Genomic DNA, 16,175 nt, shown 5'->3' with positions numbered 1-16,175 from the left:
TTCGTTCTGATTGTCCGTGGCTTATTTGTTAGTCTGTGTCCCTGTGGTGTGGTGAGGGCTAGGACAGTCTGTGTTCCTGTGTTGTGGTGAAGGCTAGGACAGTCTGTGTCCCTGTGGTGGTGTGGTGAGGGCTAGGACAGTCTGTGTCCCTGTGGTGGTGTGGTGAGGGCTAGGACAGTCTGTGTCCCTGTGGTGGTGTGGTGAGGGCTAGGACAGTCTGTGTCCCTGTGTTGTGGTGAAGGGTAGGACAGTCTGTGTCCCTGTGGTGGTGTGGTGAGGGCTAGGACAGTCTGTGTTCCTGTGTTGTGGTGAGGGCTAGAACAGTCTGTGTCCCTGTGGTGGTGTGGTGAGGGCTAGGACAGTCTGTGTCCCTGTGGTGGTGTGGTGAGGGCTAGGACAGTCTGTGTCCCTGTGGTGGTGTGGTGAAGGCTAGGACAGTCTGTGTCCCTGTGGTGGTGTGGTGAGGGCTAGGACAGTCTGTGTCCCTGTGGTGGTGTGGTGAGGGCTAGGACAGTCTGTGTCCCTGTGGTGGTGTGGTGAGGGCTAGGACAGTCTATGTCCCTGTGGTGGTGTGGTGAGGGCTAGGACAGTCTATGTCCCTGTGTCCCTGTGGTGAGGGCTAGGACAGTCTGTGTCCCTGTGGTGGTGTGGTGAGGGCTAGGACAGTCTGTGTCCCTGTGGTGGTGTGGTGAGGGCTAGGACAGTCTGTGTCCCTGTGGTGGTGTGGTGAGGGCTAGGACAGTCTATGTCCCTGTGTCCCTGTGGTGAGGGCTAGGACAGTCTGTGTCCCTGTGGTGGTGTGGTGAGGGCTAGGACAGTCTGTGTCCCTGTGGTGGTGTGGTGAGGGCTAGGACAGTCTATGTCCCTGTGTCCCTGTGGTGAGGGCTAGGACAGTCTGTGTCCCTGTGGTGGTGTGGTGAGGGCTAGGACAGTCTGTGTCCCTGTGTCCCTGTGGTGAGGGCTAGGACAGTCTATGTCCCTGTGTCCCTGTGGTGAGGGCTAGGACAGTCTGTGTCCCTGTGGTGGTGTGGTGAGGGCTAGGACAGTCTGTGTCCCTGTGGTGGTGTGGTGAGGGCTAGGACAGTCTGTGTCCCTGTGGTGGTGTGTCAGCATCACTGCCCACTCAGAAAGCCCAGTCACCCAGTTTTCCACTACAGTGTTCCCCACTAGCGCCAGCTACCAATTAGACTCATTTTCAGGCGGGTACTTTTTCCACTACTTTTTAATTCGCTATTTAGAAAAGTCTGCCAAGCTCTCTCCCGCAAAATGTCTCTTAGAAGGAAGCTTGAAGACTGTAGAAGTCAGCAGACTCTTACACGATTCTTTAAAGGCCCAGTGCAGTCAAAATTCCTGTTTTTATATCATATTGTACAACAGCTGATGAAACTAACACTGTAAAAGTGTACATTTTTGATGGTCATACTAAGGATACTTTAGCTATTTGATTTTGCAATTTAGGACCCCTTTAGGTATAAAAATAAATATTTGATGAAACATTGAATTTGGCCTTACTGCTATTAGCCCATAGTTTTTTTTTAAAGTGCCTTCGGAAAGTTTTCAGACCCTTTGACTTTTCCCACATTTTGGTAGGTTACAGCCTTTTTCTAAAATGTATTTTTATTTAAATTCTCCCCTTCATCAAGCTACACACAATACCCCATAATGACAAAGCAAAAACAGGTTTTTAGAATTTTTTGCTAATTTATTACAAATTAAAAACAGGTGACATTTATGTAAGTATTCAGACCCTTTACTCAGTACTTGTTGAAGCACCTTTGGCAGCGATTACAGCCTCGGGTCTTCTTGGGTATGACGCTACAATCTTGGCACACCTGTATTTGGGGAGTTTTTCCCAATCTTCTCTGCAGATCCTCTCAAGCTCTGTCAGGTTGGATGGGGAGCGTTGCTGCATAGCTATTTTCAGGTCTCTCCAGAGATGTTAGATCGGGTTCAAGTCCGGGCTCTGGCTGGGCCACTCAAGGACATTCAGAGACTTGTCCCAAAGCCACTCCTGCATTGCTCTGTTGGAAGGCATACCTTCGCCCCAGTCTGAGGTCCTGAGCGCTCAGTTTGGCCAGGCGGCCAGCTCTAGGAAGAGTCTTGGTGGCTCCAAACTTCTTCCATTTAAGAATGATGGAAGCCACTGTGTTCTTGGGGACCTTCAATGCAGCAGAACGTTTTTGGTACCCTTCCCCAGATCTGTGCCTCGACACAATCCTGTCTCGGAGCTCTACGGACAATTCCTTCGACCTCATGGCTTTGTTTTTGCTCTGACATGCACTGTCAACTGTGGGACCTTATATAGACAGGTGTGTACCTTTCCAAATCATGTCCAATCAATTGAATTTACCACAGGTGGACTCCAATCAAGTTGTAGAAACATCTCAAGGATGATCAATGGAAACAGGATGCACCTGAGCTCAATTTCGAGTCTCATAGCAAAGGGTCTGAATACTTATGTAAATAAGGTATTTCTGGTTTTTATTTTCAATACGTTTGCACATATTTCTAAAAACCTGTTTTCGCTTTGTCGTTATGGGGTATTGTGTGTAGATTGCTGAGGACCTTTAAAAAAATCTATTTTGTTAAGCTGTAACTTAACAAAATGTGGAAAAAGTCAAGGGGTCTGAACAGGGACGGCCTGTTCAATAGGGCGATATGGGCGACGCACTGCCAAACGGGAAAAGGAAGGGATTTTTTTTCTAATCAATTATATCACGGCAACAGTACTTATCAGTGTTGTAATCTATACGTCTGATCTGCCACAGTGCCACACTGCCACTAAATGTCGAATCAGGCTAAAGTCGTGCTTCAAATGGCTCCACCCCCTTTTGGGGCGATTTCAGTCAGATTGAAAATCGCCCAGAACTTCTGTCATAGACTCCCATGTAAAATCTATTTTTTTCAAATTTCAGAGCCTTCAATACAATCTCAATGGGTGTCTGTGGGCTTGCACTTACGCGCTTTCGTCACATGAACGTAACTAAGAAAAGAGAGGGTAGCAGCGTCAATCAATTCACTACTACTATCAACATGGCTAGGCTTCAGTGCAACTCGGTTGTGTCTTTGAAAGAATTTCCTTTTTGTCGGCGAACAAATGAAGATAAATTGGCAACGAAACAATTAGGACCTCCCAGACCAAATTTAATAATTCAACAGGTTTCTACTAAAGGCGGAAAGTCCTACACCCGAGGATTTTCCAAAAATTGGTACGAACGAAAAAAGACATTGCCACTCACTCAACTGGATGACGAGGGATACAGGCTAGCTGTCCGCCGCCACAACGATGAGGTTAGTGTTGATAATCACAAGTTTACTGGATGTGGATATGGTGTAATAAAGGCAGTTTATTCAGAGGTAAATATATCTGGAATCGCGTTCACGGACCCGTTCGTCAAACTCTTAAAAATGAACTTGGGCTGGGAATTGCCAGGAACCTCACGATAAGATATATGCATCAGCATTGCGAGTCTCATGATTCTATACGTATTGCGATTCGATACTGTGATTTTATTGCGCACCATATGTCTGTTGCAGAGGGATCAGAAAGCCATGAGAACGAGTTTTGATCAGTCATGGAAATAAAAGTGCTGAAAACAAATTGGCTCCCAATGTGAAAAGATTGAGAACAAGCTATGAAGGAACAATAATGGTGTTTTGGTGCAGGTACAGCCAACTAGCGCTAAAATATTGCGATATTGTCAATACAGTATATCGTAAAGTATCACTATGTAACTCGATTTCTTTCACCCCAATCCCTCAAATTAACGGTAAATAACTGAATTGTTTGCCCCACATTTAGCTAAGATGATTAGCTAGCCAGCTAAAATGTTTTAGTTAGTTAGCAGTCGCATCTACAATAGTTTACTGTCAATAACATGTCTCCAAAAATGACGTGGTGTCTCCAATTGTGTTGACATTTTACAATTGCAATGCGCATCCATGAGTATCCACTTTCTGTAGCTCAGCTGGTAGAGCATGGTGCTTGTAACGCCAAGGTAGTGGGTTCGATCCCCGGGACCACCCATACACAAAAATGTATGCACGCATGACTGTAAGTCGCTTTGGATAAAAGCGTCTGCTAAATGGCATATTATTATTATTATTATTATTATCTGAAGAGAGCCCCGAAACATTGTGTGCAGACATTTTATGCAATAAATGAAGTAGGTTCAATCTAGTAGTTCTGATCTTCTGATTGGTCCTGATGAGTTGGGCGAGGTCACCTGCAGGCTACTGTCACTGTTGCATTGGCTCTGAGTCGGGTTCTCTGTCTTCAAATGTTCAGCCTAAGAGAGGGGATTTTTGTGTGTGTGTGTGTGTTTAACAGTGATGATGTGTGTGTGTGTGTGTTTAACAGTGATGATGTGTGTGTGTGTGTGTTTGTGTGTGTGTGTGTCCTCAGAGCAAGAACTCGTGAGTTGGAAGAACTGAGAGGCCTATGGCGTGGGTGTTGTCCTTGGCCACCTGCTGACAAGGCTGACAAGATAGGACCCTTTTGTCCATTGTTATTGGATAGGAACAGAACTTATAACCAGCTCCTGACCTAAATAGATCTTAGCACAACATTTTACTCAACATATCATATTCCATATTCACTATAACAAATATATTTACTACGACATTAGCAAGAACCGCCACATCCTCAGCCGGCTAATCCAGTGTGTGAAGTTTTGCGGAGTGTTTGAGTTAGCTTTGCGAGGCAAAGATGAAACTGAGGGCTCCACCAACCCTGGTAAGCCAACACTTTTGAGATCAGTCAATAAATGCTTCTGGTATTGACTTATATGCTGCCCCTGTCTTCATGTTGTTGCTGGACATATCTTTTTTTAAATGTGTGTAGGTCACCTAAATCATCAGAAAAATTGCCCCTCCTGAGAATTTTTTCAGGAGCCGCCACTGGGTCTGAATACTTTCCGAAGGCACTGTATACTGTAAGAACATTTTTGTATTGATAAAAAAAAGCATATTTAACCCCTTTAACGTGATATACTATTTGTATTTATTATGGATCCCAAGGCAGCAGGTACTCTTCCTGGGGTCCAGCAAAGTTAAGGCAGTTATACATTTTAAAAACATTACAATACATTCATCAGGCCTCTACTCTACTACCACATATCTACAACACAAAATCCATGTGGACGTGTGTGTATAGTGCGTATGTTATCGTGTGTGTGTGTGCATGTGTCTATGTTTGTGTTGCTTCACAGTCCCCGCTGTTCCATAAGGTGTATTTATATCTGTTTTTTTAAATCTGATTCTACTGCTTGCATGAGTTACCTGATGTGGAATAGAGTTCCATGTAGTCATGGCTCTATGTAGTACTGTGCGCCTCCCATAGTCTGTTCTGGACTTGGGGACTGTGAAGAGACCTCTGGTGGCATGTCTTGTGGGGTATGCATGGGTGTCTGAGCTGTGTGCTAGTAGTTTAAACAGACAGCTCAGTGCATTCACCATGTCAATACCTCTCACAAACACAAGTAGTGATGAAGTCAATCTCTCCTCCACTTTGAGCCAGGAGAGATTGACATGCATATTATTCATGTTAGCTCTCTGTGTACATCCAAGGGCCAGCCGTGCTGCCCTGTTCTGAGTCAATTGCAATCTTGTCTCATTAGTGCAACTCCCCAACGGGCTCGGGAGAGGCGAAGGTCGAGTCGCTTCTTAACACCCAGCTTAACCCGGAAGCACCAATGTGTCGGAGGAAACACCGTTCAACTGGCGACCGAAGTCAGCCTGCAGGCGCCCGGTCCGTCACAGGGATGAGCCAAGTAAAGCCCCCCCTCCGGCTAAACCCTCCCCTAACCCGGACGACGCTGGGCCAATTGTGCGCCGCCCTATGGGACTCCCGGTCACGGCCAGTTGTGACACAGCCTGGGCTCGAATCCGGGTCTGTAGTGACGCCTCAAGCACTGCGATCCATTGCCTTAGACCGCTGTGCCACTCGAGAGGCTTTAACCCCTTTTTTTGGGCACTAAACTACTTCCATATATACTTCCTTTCAAGACAACTGACATGTACATGTTTGTGAGAGTCTCACCTTTCCATAGAGGGGTCATATTAGTGTGTAGCCCAAACTGTTCGTACGCTACAAACAGAAGTTGACAGATTGGCTGTACCGACTTCAGACGAGTCCTCGTAAAGCAAAATGGGAAACTCCATTGTGTTCGTGAGAGTCTCATCTTTCCATAGAGTGGTCATATTAGTTTGTAGGTCAAACCGTTTGGACACTACAGATGTTTTTGTGAGAAGACCAATTTTGGGGATATCTTGTGGTCTGACAAACACGGCAGTAGCTCTGCCACCACCCCCCTGTGAAAGGCCCACTTTGGCGGATGTAGTGGATTGAGATGCAGCTCATGCAAAAAACCTGATATCGTTTAAACATACAGATTCTGATGTTTTTTTTTTATTATTATGCTAATGTGATTTCTGCGGACATCGACTTAGTAAAAAAAAAAAAAGGCTACATTCGGTTATTATGATATGTCTTAATAGCTGTGTAATATAATTCAGCAATGCAAGTCGTTACTCAATTTTTAGAATTGCATTGTATTAATTGCATTCATTTATGTTTCTAAAGTATGTCATTTTGAGAAGATTAGAAAATAGGATGCTGCCCCTTTAAGACAAACGTTCCCAAAGAGATAAACATGGCTACAGTAGGCTAGATGAATGCTAGCTGTCTTTTTGTAGCTTTCTTTTAGCAGACCATCAACAGTAGCCAGCATATTGATAGTATGTTCACTATTGAAGGTTTACTTTTGTAAATCAATTTCCCTAAAATAAATAAGCTCAGCTAGTAGATTGAAGGCCGCCATGTGAAGGCATCAATTGCTCGAGAAGTTGATTGGCGGGAGCGTGGTGGTGCTTGAATGAATGGCCAATCATATTGCTCAAATACAAATGGCATGCCATTTAAGCATGTAGTCTTCAATGGTAGACTGCGACAGAGCAGGTAAATATTGAACTGGATTCGGGACAGTAACTGACAAGATCCACTTTCTCTACACTGTTTTTACTGGCCCCAGCGGGCCATCGTTAATGTCGGACCCTGCACACAAAATAAAATAGATGAATGTGCCAGAGAACAATAGGCTAAGTGGATTTCGACTCATCGTTACCACATGATATGGGACATGCAAATTCATGCTCTTTCCCACCGTTTAGAAATTTGAATGCTCCCGAGTGGCACAGTGGTCACAGGCTGTCGCAGCCGGCCGCGACCGTGAGACCCATGAGACGACACACAATTGGCCCAACGTCGTCCGGGTTAAGGGAGGGTTTGGCCGGCCGGGATGTCCCATCGTGCTCTAGCACCTCATGTGGTGGGCCGGGTGCATGCACGCTGACTTCGGTAGCCCGTTGGATGGTGTAGGTATAGGGGGGGTATAGAAGGGGTACCTTGTACGGTGTTTCCTCCGACACATTGGTTCGGCTGGCTTCCGGGTTAAACGAGCAGTGTGTCAAGAAGCAGTGTGGCATGGCAGGGTTGTGTTTCGGAGGACGCACGGCTCTCGACCTTCGCCTCTCCTGAGTCCGTAGGGGAGTTGCAGCGATGGGACCAGACTGTAACCACAGCACACACACCCAGGCACTGCTCAGTTTGTGACTGACCGGTGCCTGTCCTATCAATAGATCACTAGAAGATGAATATTGTTCATTCTAGCTGGAAAGGGCTTGGCAGACCTTTTTCTGACAAGTTAATTTAAGTGGAAAAAGTACCCGGCTGAAAATGACTGTAATCGTCTGTATAGCCGACAGCCGGTGCTAGTTGACAACACTGTATTTTCTGATAGTTAAAAATACAATCTAGAATGTACCAGAGACCACAAATAGAGCTTGTTCGGGCAAGTACAAATCTTAACACCCCCCCCAGCTCAGGGGAGCCTGGCTGGCTGGTGGAAAACACTGGCCATAGCAGCAGGGAGCAGGGAGCAGGGAGCAGGGAGGAGGGAGGAGGGAGGAGGGAGGAGGGAGGAGGGAGCAGGGAGCAGGGAGGAGGGAGCAGGGAGGAGGGAGGAGGGAGCAGGGAGGAGGGAGGAGGGAGGAGGGAGGAGGGAGCAGGGAGCAGGGAGCAGGGAGCTATGCTCTCTCTGACATCATGACATCAGCCCAGCAGAACGGACAGTCACCCAGGACTAACAGTAACTCAGCCGTAACCCAGGACTAACAGTAACTCGGCCGTAACCCAGGACTAACAGTAACTCGGCCGTAACCCAGGACTAACAGTAACTCGGCCGTAACCCAGGACTAACAGTAACTAGGCCGTAACCCAGGACTAACAGTAACTCGGCCGTAACCCAGGACTAACAGTAACTCGGCCGTAACCCAGGACTAACAGTAACTCGGCCGTAACCCAGGACTAACAGTAACTCGGCCGTAACCCAGGACTAACAGTAACTCGGCCGTATCCCAGGACTAACAGTAACTCAGCCGTAACCCAGGACTAACAGTAACTCAGCCGTAACCCAGGACTAACAGTAACTCAGCCGTAACCCAGGACTAACAGTAACTCAGCCGTAACCCAGGACTAACAGTAACTCAGCCGTAACCCAGGACTAACAGTAACTCAGCCGTAACCCAGGACTAACAGTAACTCAGCCGTAACCCAGGACTAACAGTAACTCAGCCGTAACCCAGGACTAACAGTTACTCAGCCGTAACCCAGGACTAACAGTAACTCAGCCGTAACCCAGGACTAACAGTAACTCGGCCGTAACCCAGGACTAACAGTAACTCAGCCGTAACCCAGGACTAACAGTAACTAGGCCGTAACCCAGGACTAACAGTAACTCAGCCGTAACCCAGGACTAACAGTTACTCAGCCGTAACCCAGGACTAACAGTAACTCAGTCGTAACCCAGGACTAACAGTAACTCAGCCGTAACCCAGGACTAACAGTAACTCAGCCGTAACCCAGGACTAACAGTAACTCAGCCGTATCCCAGGACTAACAGTAACTCAGCCGTAACCCAGGACTAACAGTAACTCAGCCGTAACCCAGGACTAACAGTAACTCAGCCGTAACCCAGGACTAACAGTAACTCAGCCGTAACCCAGGACTAACAGTAACTCAGCCGTAACCCAGGACTAACAGTAACTCAGCCGTAACCCAGGACTAACAGTAACTCAGCCGTAACCCAGGACTAACAGTAACTCAGCCGTAACCCAGGACTAACAGTAACTCAGCCGTAACCCAGGACTAACAGTAACTCAGCCGTAACCCAGGACTAACAGTAACTCAGCCGTAACCCAGGACTAACACACTGTGTGTGTGTAATTGATTGTGTTCTGTCTTTCCCTCAGGTTTTGGACGGCCTTCTAGCTCAGTATGGTACTATAGAAAACGTGGAACAAGGTGAGACATTACAATACATGATATCTCTTATATCATTACAATCTCTTCAACTGTTTTTTTTTCTCAGATATTATACATATGCTTTTTAAAATACACAAAACCCCTTCAAATTAGTGGATTTGGTTATTTCAGCCACACCCGTTGCTGACAAGTGTATAAAATCGAGCACACAGCCATGCAATCCCATAGACAAACATTGGCAATAGAATGGCCTTACTGAAGAGCTCAGTGACTTTCAACGTGGCACCGTCATAAGATGCCAGCTTTCCAACAAGTCAGTTCGTCAAATTTCTGCCCTGCTAGAGCTGCCCCTGTCGACTGTAAGTGCTGTTATTGTTAAGTGGAAACATCTAGGAGCAACAACGGCAGAGACGCAAAGTGGTAGGCCACACAAGCTCACAGAACCACCTGGAGTGGTGTAAAGCTGGAGTGGTGTAAAGCTGGAGTGGTGTAAAGCTGGAGTAGTGTAAAGCTGGAGTAGTGTAAAGCTAGAGTGGTGTAAAGCTGGAGTGGTGTAAAGCTGGAGTGGTGTAAAGCTGGAGTGGTGTAAAGCTGGAGTGGTGTAAAGCTGGAGTGGTGTAAAGCTCGCCGCCATTGGACTCTAGAGCAGTGGAAACACATTCTCTGGAGTGATGAATCACGCTTGTTACTACCTCTACCACTACCACTACCTCTACCACTACCACTACCACTACCACTACCTCTACCTCTACCTCTACCTCTACCTCTACCTCTACCACTACCTCTACCACTACCACTACCACTACCACTACCACTACCACTACCACTACCTCTACCTCTACCTCTACCACTACCTCTACCTCTACCTCTACCGCTACCTCTACCGCTACCACTACCTCTACCACTACCTCTACCACTACCACTACCTCTACCTCTACCACTACCTCTACCACTACCACTACCTCTACCACTACCACTACCACTACCACTACCACTACCACTACCACTACCTCTACCACTACCTCTACCTCTACCACTACCTCTACCACTACCACTACCTCTACCTCTACCACTACCACTACCTCTACCTCTACCTCTACCTCTACCTCTACCGCTACCTCTACCGCTACCACTACCTCTACCACTACCTCTACCTCTACCTCTACCACTACCACTACCACTACCACTACCTCTACCACTACCTCTACCACTACCACTACCACTACCACTACCACTACCACTACCTCTACCTCTACCACTACCACTACCACTACCTCTACCACTACCACTACCACTACCACTACCACTACCTCTACCTCTACCACTACCTCTACCTCTACCACTACCTCTACCACTACCACTACCTCTACCTCTACCTCTACCACTACCTCTACCTCTACCTCTACCTCTACCTCTACCTCTACCACTACCACTACCACTACCTCTACCACTACCACTACCACTACCACTACCACTACCACTACCTCTACCTCTACCACTACCACTACCACTACCACTACCACTACCACTACCTCTACATCTACCTCTACCTCTACCTCTACCTCTACCTCTACCTCTACCACTACCTCTACCTCTACCTCTACCACTACCTCTACCACTACCACTACCTCTACCACTACCTCTACCACTACCACTACCTCTACCTCTACCTCTACCTCTACCACTACCTCTACCACTACCTCTACCACTACCACTACCTCTACCTCTACCACTACCTCTACCACCTCTACTTCCAGCTTATACATACTATATACATTTTATGGACACAGTCAATTTTACAATCATTCTATTTTGTTTGTTTTTACTCCTGAACTTCCTCTACCCTCAACCTCTCCGATCATTTTCATGATGTCCATCTGGTTTGCTTCTATATGCCATATCTTTCTAACTGTGCTCTTTCACAAAAGCTCTCAACCTATAACAGTATGCTTTACATTAGCTATCTTGTTGTTATTAGTTGTTGTTAGTTGTTATTAGTCCCATCCTTCAGCTCCATTCAACACCTCCCATCTATCTCTTAACACCATCCATATTGGATTTCTATTTGCCATATATTTTTCAATTGTACTGTGATGTTTCACAAAAGTTCTGAACCCTTCTATTCTCATTGTTTCTACAGATTGTAAATATAATTTTTTTTTTTTTGCTTAAAGTAATATTATATTATTGATCGATTGACTATGACTTTTTAGATCACCCAGTAGTGCTATCTGCAGGGATAGCTCCAGGTAAATATTGCAATCCTTCAGCCATTCCTGGACCTGTGACCAAAAACAAGCTACAAATGGACAGTACCAAAACAAATGATCTAATGATTCTGTCTCTTCGCAGCAAAATCTGCAGAGCTGGGAAGATTGTATCCCCCATATAAATAACATTCCATTGGTAGCAAGAATTTTGTATAATAATTTAAATTGAGTTAAAGTTTTGAATCCGGCGTTTTGCGTATCAGTTCATAAACACTATGCCATGGAATCGGTATGTGAAAAATCTCTTCCCAACTATTTTGCAATCTATATGGGACGGCTGTCAACCTTTGGTCCTTAAATGAAACTGGCATACTTTTTTATTTATCACAATTTTCTTTAACCAATTATGTTCTTTAATGCAGGGCAGACAGACAAGTTCCTTACTTTTTCCCCCTTCCACTTTCCTCTTCCATTTTTGCGGTAATGCTGCAATTATTTTGTTGTAATTTTGGGTAGAGCAGACATTTCCATATGTTTTTGTTAGCTGCATGTGCGACATAACTCCACCAGTCCTACCGATGATATCATTTACAAAGATTATACCTTTTTAAAACATTGTTTCAAAAAATAATGTTTTTTTATCAATTAGTATATTTGAGTTTAACCACAATATTTGTTGCATTATTTGTTCTGTCGTTTCTGGAGGATTAAATTGAAATTGCAACCAACTTTCTATGGCTTGTTTTAGAAATAGTAATATTTGGGAGATTTCCTTTTCAAATAACTGAAAGTGAGAGGTTGTAATCTGAATAAAGGGGAAAAGGCCATTCTTGAACATTGGGTGAGACAATCTGACTAATTTGCTAGAGAACCAGTTCGGATTTAAGTATAACTTTTGTATGACTGAAGCTTTTAATGATAGGTCTAATGCTTTAATATGTAATAATTTCTGTCCTCCGAATTCATATTCATTATATAAATAGGCCTGTTTAATTTTGTCTGGCTTGCCATTCCAAATCAAATTGAATATTTGTTTCTCATTTAATTAAAAAAAACTGTTCGCTAGGTGTAGGCAAGACCATAAGCAAATAGGTAAACTGGGATAATACAAAAGAATTAATCAGGGTGATTTTTCCACAAATAGACAGGTATTTACCTTTCCATAGTAGCAAGATCTTATCTATTTTTGCTAACTTTCTATAAAAATTTATTGGAGTGAAATCATTTATTTCATTTGGGATATGTATTCCGAGTATATCCACATCACCATCAGACCATTTTATTGGTAAACTACATGGTAATGTAAAAATTGTATTTTTTAGTGATCCAATATTTTTCATAATTTGGTTGTAATCCAGAGGTTAGAACATGTATCTAGATCCTCTATGAGGCTGTGGAGGGATTCAAGTTGTGGATTTGAAAGAAAACATGAATCATCAGTGTACCTTTGTTTTTAAGCCCAGGATTTCTAATCCCTTGATATTATTGTTGGATCTGATTTTAATAGCTAACATTTCGATGGCCATAATAAATAGATATGCCGATAGTGGACAACCTTGTTTCTCTCCTCTTTCTGAGAAATAGCCATTATTTACTATTTTACACCTAGGGTTACTACACATGATTTTAACCCATTTTATAAGAGATTCTCCTTAATTGAAATTCTCCAGGCATTTATATATAAACTCCAGTCGTACTTTATCAAATGCCTTTTCAAAGTCGGCTATGAATACCAGGCCTGGTTTCCCAGATTTTTCATAGTGTTCTATTGTTTCCAGTACTTGCCTTATATTATCTCCAATGTATCGTCCATGTAAAAAACCTGTCTGATTAGAATGAATAATGTCCGACAATACCTTTTTAATTCTATGCGCTATACATTTTGCTAGTTTTTTTGCATCACAACACTGAAGTGTAAGGGGCCTCCAATTTTTTTAATGGACTGGATCTTTATATTTCCCACTTGTATCCTGTTTCAGTAATAATGAGATCAGACCTTCTTGAGTGTCTGATAATCTACCATTTACATAGGAGTGGTTAAAACATGCTAATAACGGTCTTCTGAGTATATCAAAAAAGTTTTCGTATACCTCGACTGGTATGCCATCCAACCCTGGAGTTTTCCCGGACTTAAAGTCTTTAATTGCATCCAGAAGTTCCTCCTCTGTAATTTCACCTTCACATGAGTCTTTCTGTATGGCTGTTAATTTTACGTTATCAATAGAAAAAAAATCCCTACAATTAGCTTCAGTTAGAGGAGATGGAGGCGACTGAAATGAAAACATATGCTTAAAGTACTTTGCTTCCTCCTTCAAAATATCATTTGGTGAATCATGGGTGACTCCGTCATTTGTAACCAGTTTCAGTAAATTATTTATGGTAGCATTTCTATGTTGAAGATTAAAAAAGAATTTGGTGCATTTTTCCCAATATTCCATCCAGTTTGCTTTATTTTTATAATATATTACACTTGATCTTTCTTGAATAAGTTTTTCCATTTCTTTTTGTTTTTCCTCTAATTTATTCTGAACCTCTATGGTACAGTTTTTATTGCCATCTATCTGTTCTGTTAGACCTTCTATTTCCTTTGTTAGTATGGACTCTTTTGACCTAAATTGCTTTTGTTTTCGAGATAAGTACTGAATTGCATGGCCTCTAAAGGCTCATTTAAAAGTGACCCATACAATAAGGGGATTTGCTGTACCTATGTTATGTCGGAAAAACTAAGTTATACATTCCTCTGTCCTAGTTCAAAACAAGTTATCATCCAATAGGCTTTGATAACATTTCCAATATCCTCGCACACGTGGAAATTCAGTAAGAGTAATGTATATGCCAATTATATGATGGTCTGACCGCAGGAGGCAGGGCTTTCAAGGGATGGACTGGAGGAGGGAGGGCTTTAAGGGGATGGACTGGAGGAGTCAGGGCTTTAAGGAGATGGACTGGAGGAGGGAGGGCTTTAAGGAGATGGAGGAGACAGGGCTTTAAGGAGATGGACTGGAGGAGGGAGGGCTTTAAGGGGATGGACTGGAGGAGTCAGGGCTTTAAGGAGATGGACTGGAGGAGGGAGGGCTTTAAGGAGATGGACTGGAGGAGTCAGGGCTTTAAGGAGATGGACTGGAGGAGGGAGGGCTTTAAGGAGATGGAGGAGACAGGGCTTTAAGGAGATGGACTGGAGGAGGGAGGGCTTTAAGGGGATGGACTGGAGGAGTCAGGGCTTTAAGGAGATGGACTGGAGGAGGGAGGGCTTTAAGGAGATGGAGGAGACAGGGCTTTAAGGAGATGGACTGGAGGAGGGAGGGCTTTCAAGGGATGGACTGGAGGAGGGAGGGCTTTAAGGAGATGGACTGGAGGAGTCAGGGCTTTAAGGAGAAGGACTGGAGGAGGGAGGGCTTTAAGGAGATGGAGGAGACAGGGCTTTAAGGAGATGGACTGGAGGAGGGAGGGCTTTAAGGGGATGGACTGGAGGAGGGAGGGCTTTAAGGAGATGGAGGAGACAGGGCTTTAAGGAGATGGACTGGAGGAGACAGGGCTTTCAAGGGATGGACTGGAGGAGGGAGGGCTTTAAGGAGATGGACTGGAGGAGACAGGGCTTTAAGGAGATGGACTGGAGGAGGGAGGGCTTTAAGGAGATGGACTGGAGGAGGGAGGGCTTTAAGGAGATGGAGGAGACAGGGCTTTAAGGAGATGGACTGGAGGAGGGAGGGCTTTCAAGGGATGGACTGGAGGAGGGAGGGCTTTAAGGAGATGGACTGGAGGAGGGAGGGCTTTAAGGAGATGGACTGGAGGAGGGAGGGCTTTAAGGAGATGGACTGGAGGAGGGAGGGCTTTAAGGAGATGGACTGGAGGAGTCAGGGCTTTAAGGAGATGGACTGGAGGAGGGAGGGCTTTAAGGAGATGGACTGGAGGAGGGAGGGCTTTAAGGAGATGGACTGGAGGAGGGAGGGCTTTAAGGAGATGGACTGGAGGAGTCAGGGCTTTAAGGAGATGGACTGGAGGAGGGAGGGCTTTCAAGGGATGGACTGGAGGAGGGAGGGCTTTAAGGAGATGGACTGGAGGAGGGAGGGCTTTCAAGGGATGGACTGGAGGAGGGAGGGCTTTAAGGAGATGGACTGGAGGAGACAGGGCTTTAAGGAGATGGACTGGAGGAGGGAGGGCTTTAAGGAGATGGACTGGAGGAGGGAGGGCTTTAAGGAGATGGAGGAGACAGGGCTTTAAGGAGATGGACTGGAGGAGGGAGGGCTTTCAAGGGATGGACTGGAGGAGGGAGGGCTTTCAAGGGATGGACTGGAGGAGGGAGGGCTTTAAGGAGATGGACTGGAGGAGGGAGGGCTTTAAGGAGATGGACTAGAGGAGACAGGGCTTTAAGGGGATGGACTGGAGGAGACAGGGCTTTAAGGGGATGGACTGGAGGAGGGAGGGCTTTAAGGAGAAGGACTGGAGGAGGGAGGGCTTTAAGGAGATGGACTGGAGGAGGGAGGGCTTTAAGGAGATGGAGGAGACAGGGCTTTAAGGAGATGGACTGGAGGAGGGAGGGCTTTAAGGAGATGGACTGGAGGAGGGAGGGCTTTAAGGAGATGGACTGGAGGAGGGAGGGCTTTAAGGAGATGGACTGGAGGAGGGAGGGCTTTAAGGAGATG

General features: G+C 45.2%; 1 protein-coding gene across 1 annotated transcript in view; it reads left to right on the top strand.

Moving 5' to 3' along the window:
* LOC311120836 (insulin-like growth factor 2 mRNA-binding protein 2) overlaps positions 1 to 16,175 on the top strand; it is a gene marked incomplete at its 3' end in the record, with an annotated part of 90,362 nt that overhangs the window by 22,849 nt on the left and 51,338 nt on the right. The window contains exon 4 of the mRNA XM_084195400.1: positions 9,310 to 9,361. Within this exon, the coding sequence (XP_084051526.1) occupies positions 9,310 to 9,361 (52 nt within the window). The remainder of the gene's footprint in view (positions 1 to 9,309; positions 9,362 to 16,175) is intronic.

This window comes from Coregonus lavaretus (assembly GCF_964263955.1).
Source record: "Coregonus lavaretus genome assembly, contig: HAP1_SCAFFOLD_788, whole genome shotgun sequence".
In the NCBI taxonomy this organism is placed as follows: domain Eukaryota; kingdom Metazoa; phylum Chordata; class Actinopteri; order Salmoniformes; family Salmonidae; genus Coregonus; species Coregonus lavaretus.
This window is presented reverse-complemented; position numbering and strand designations above follow the sequence as displayed.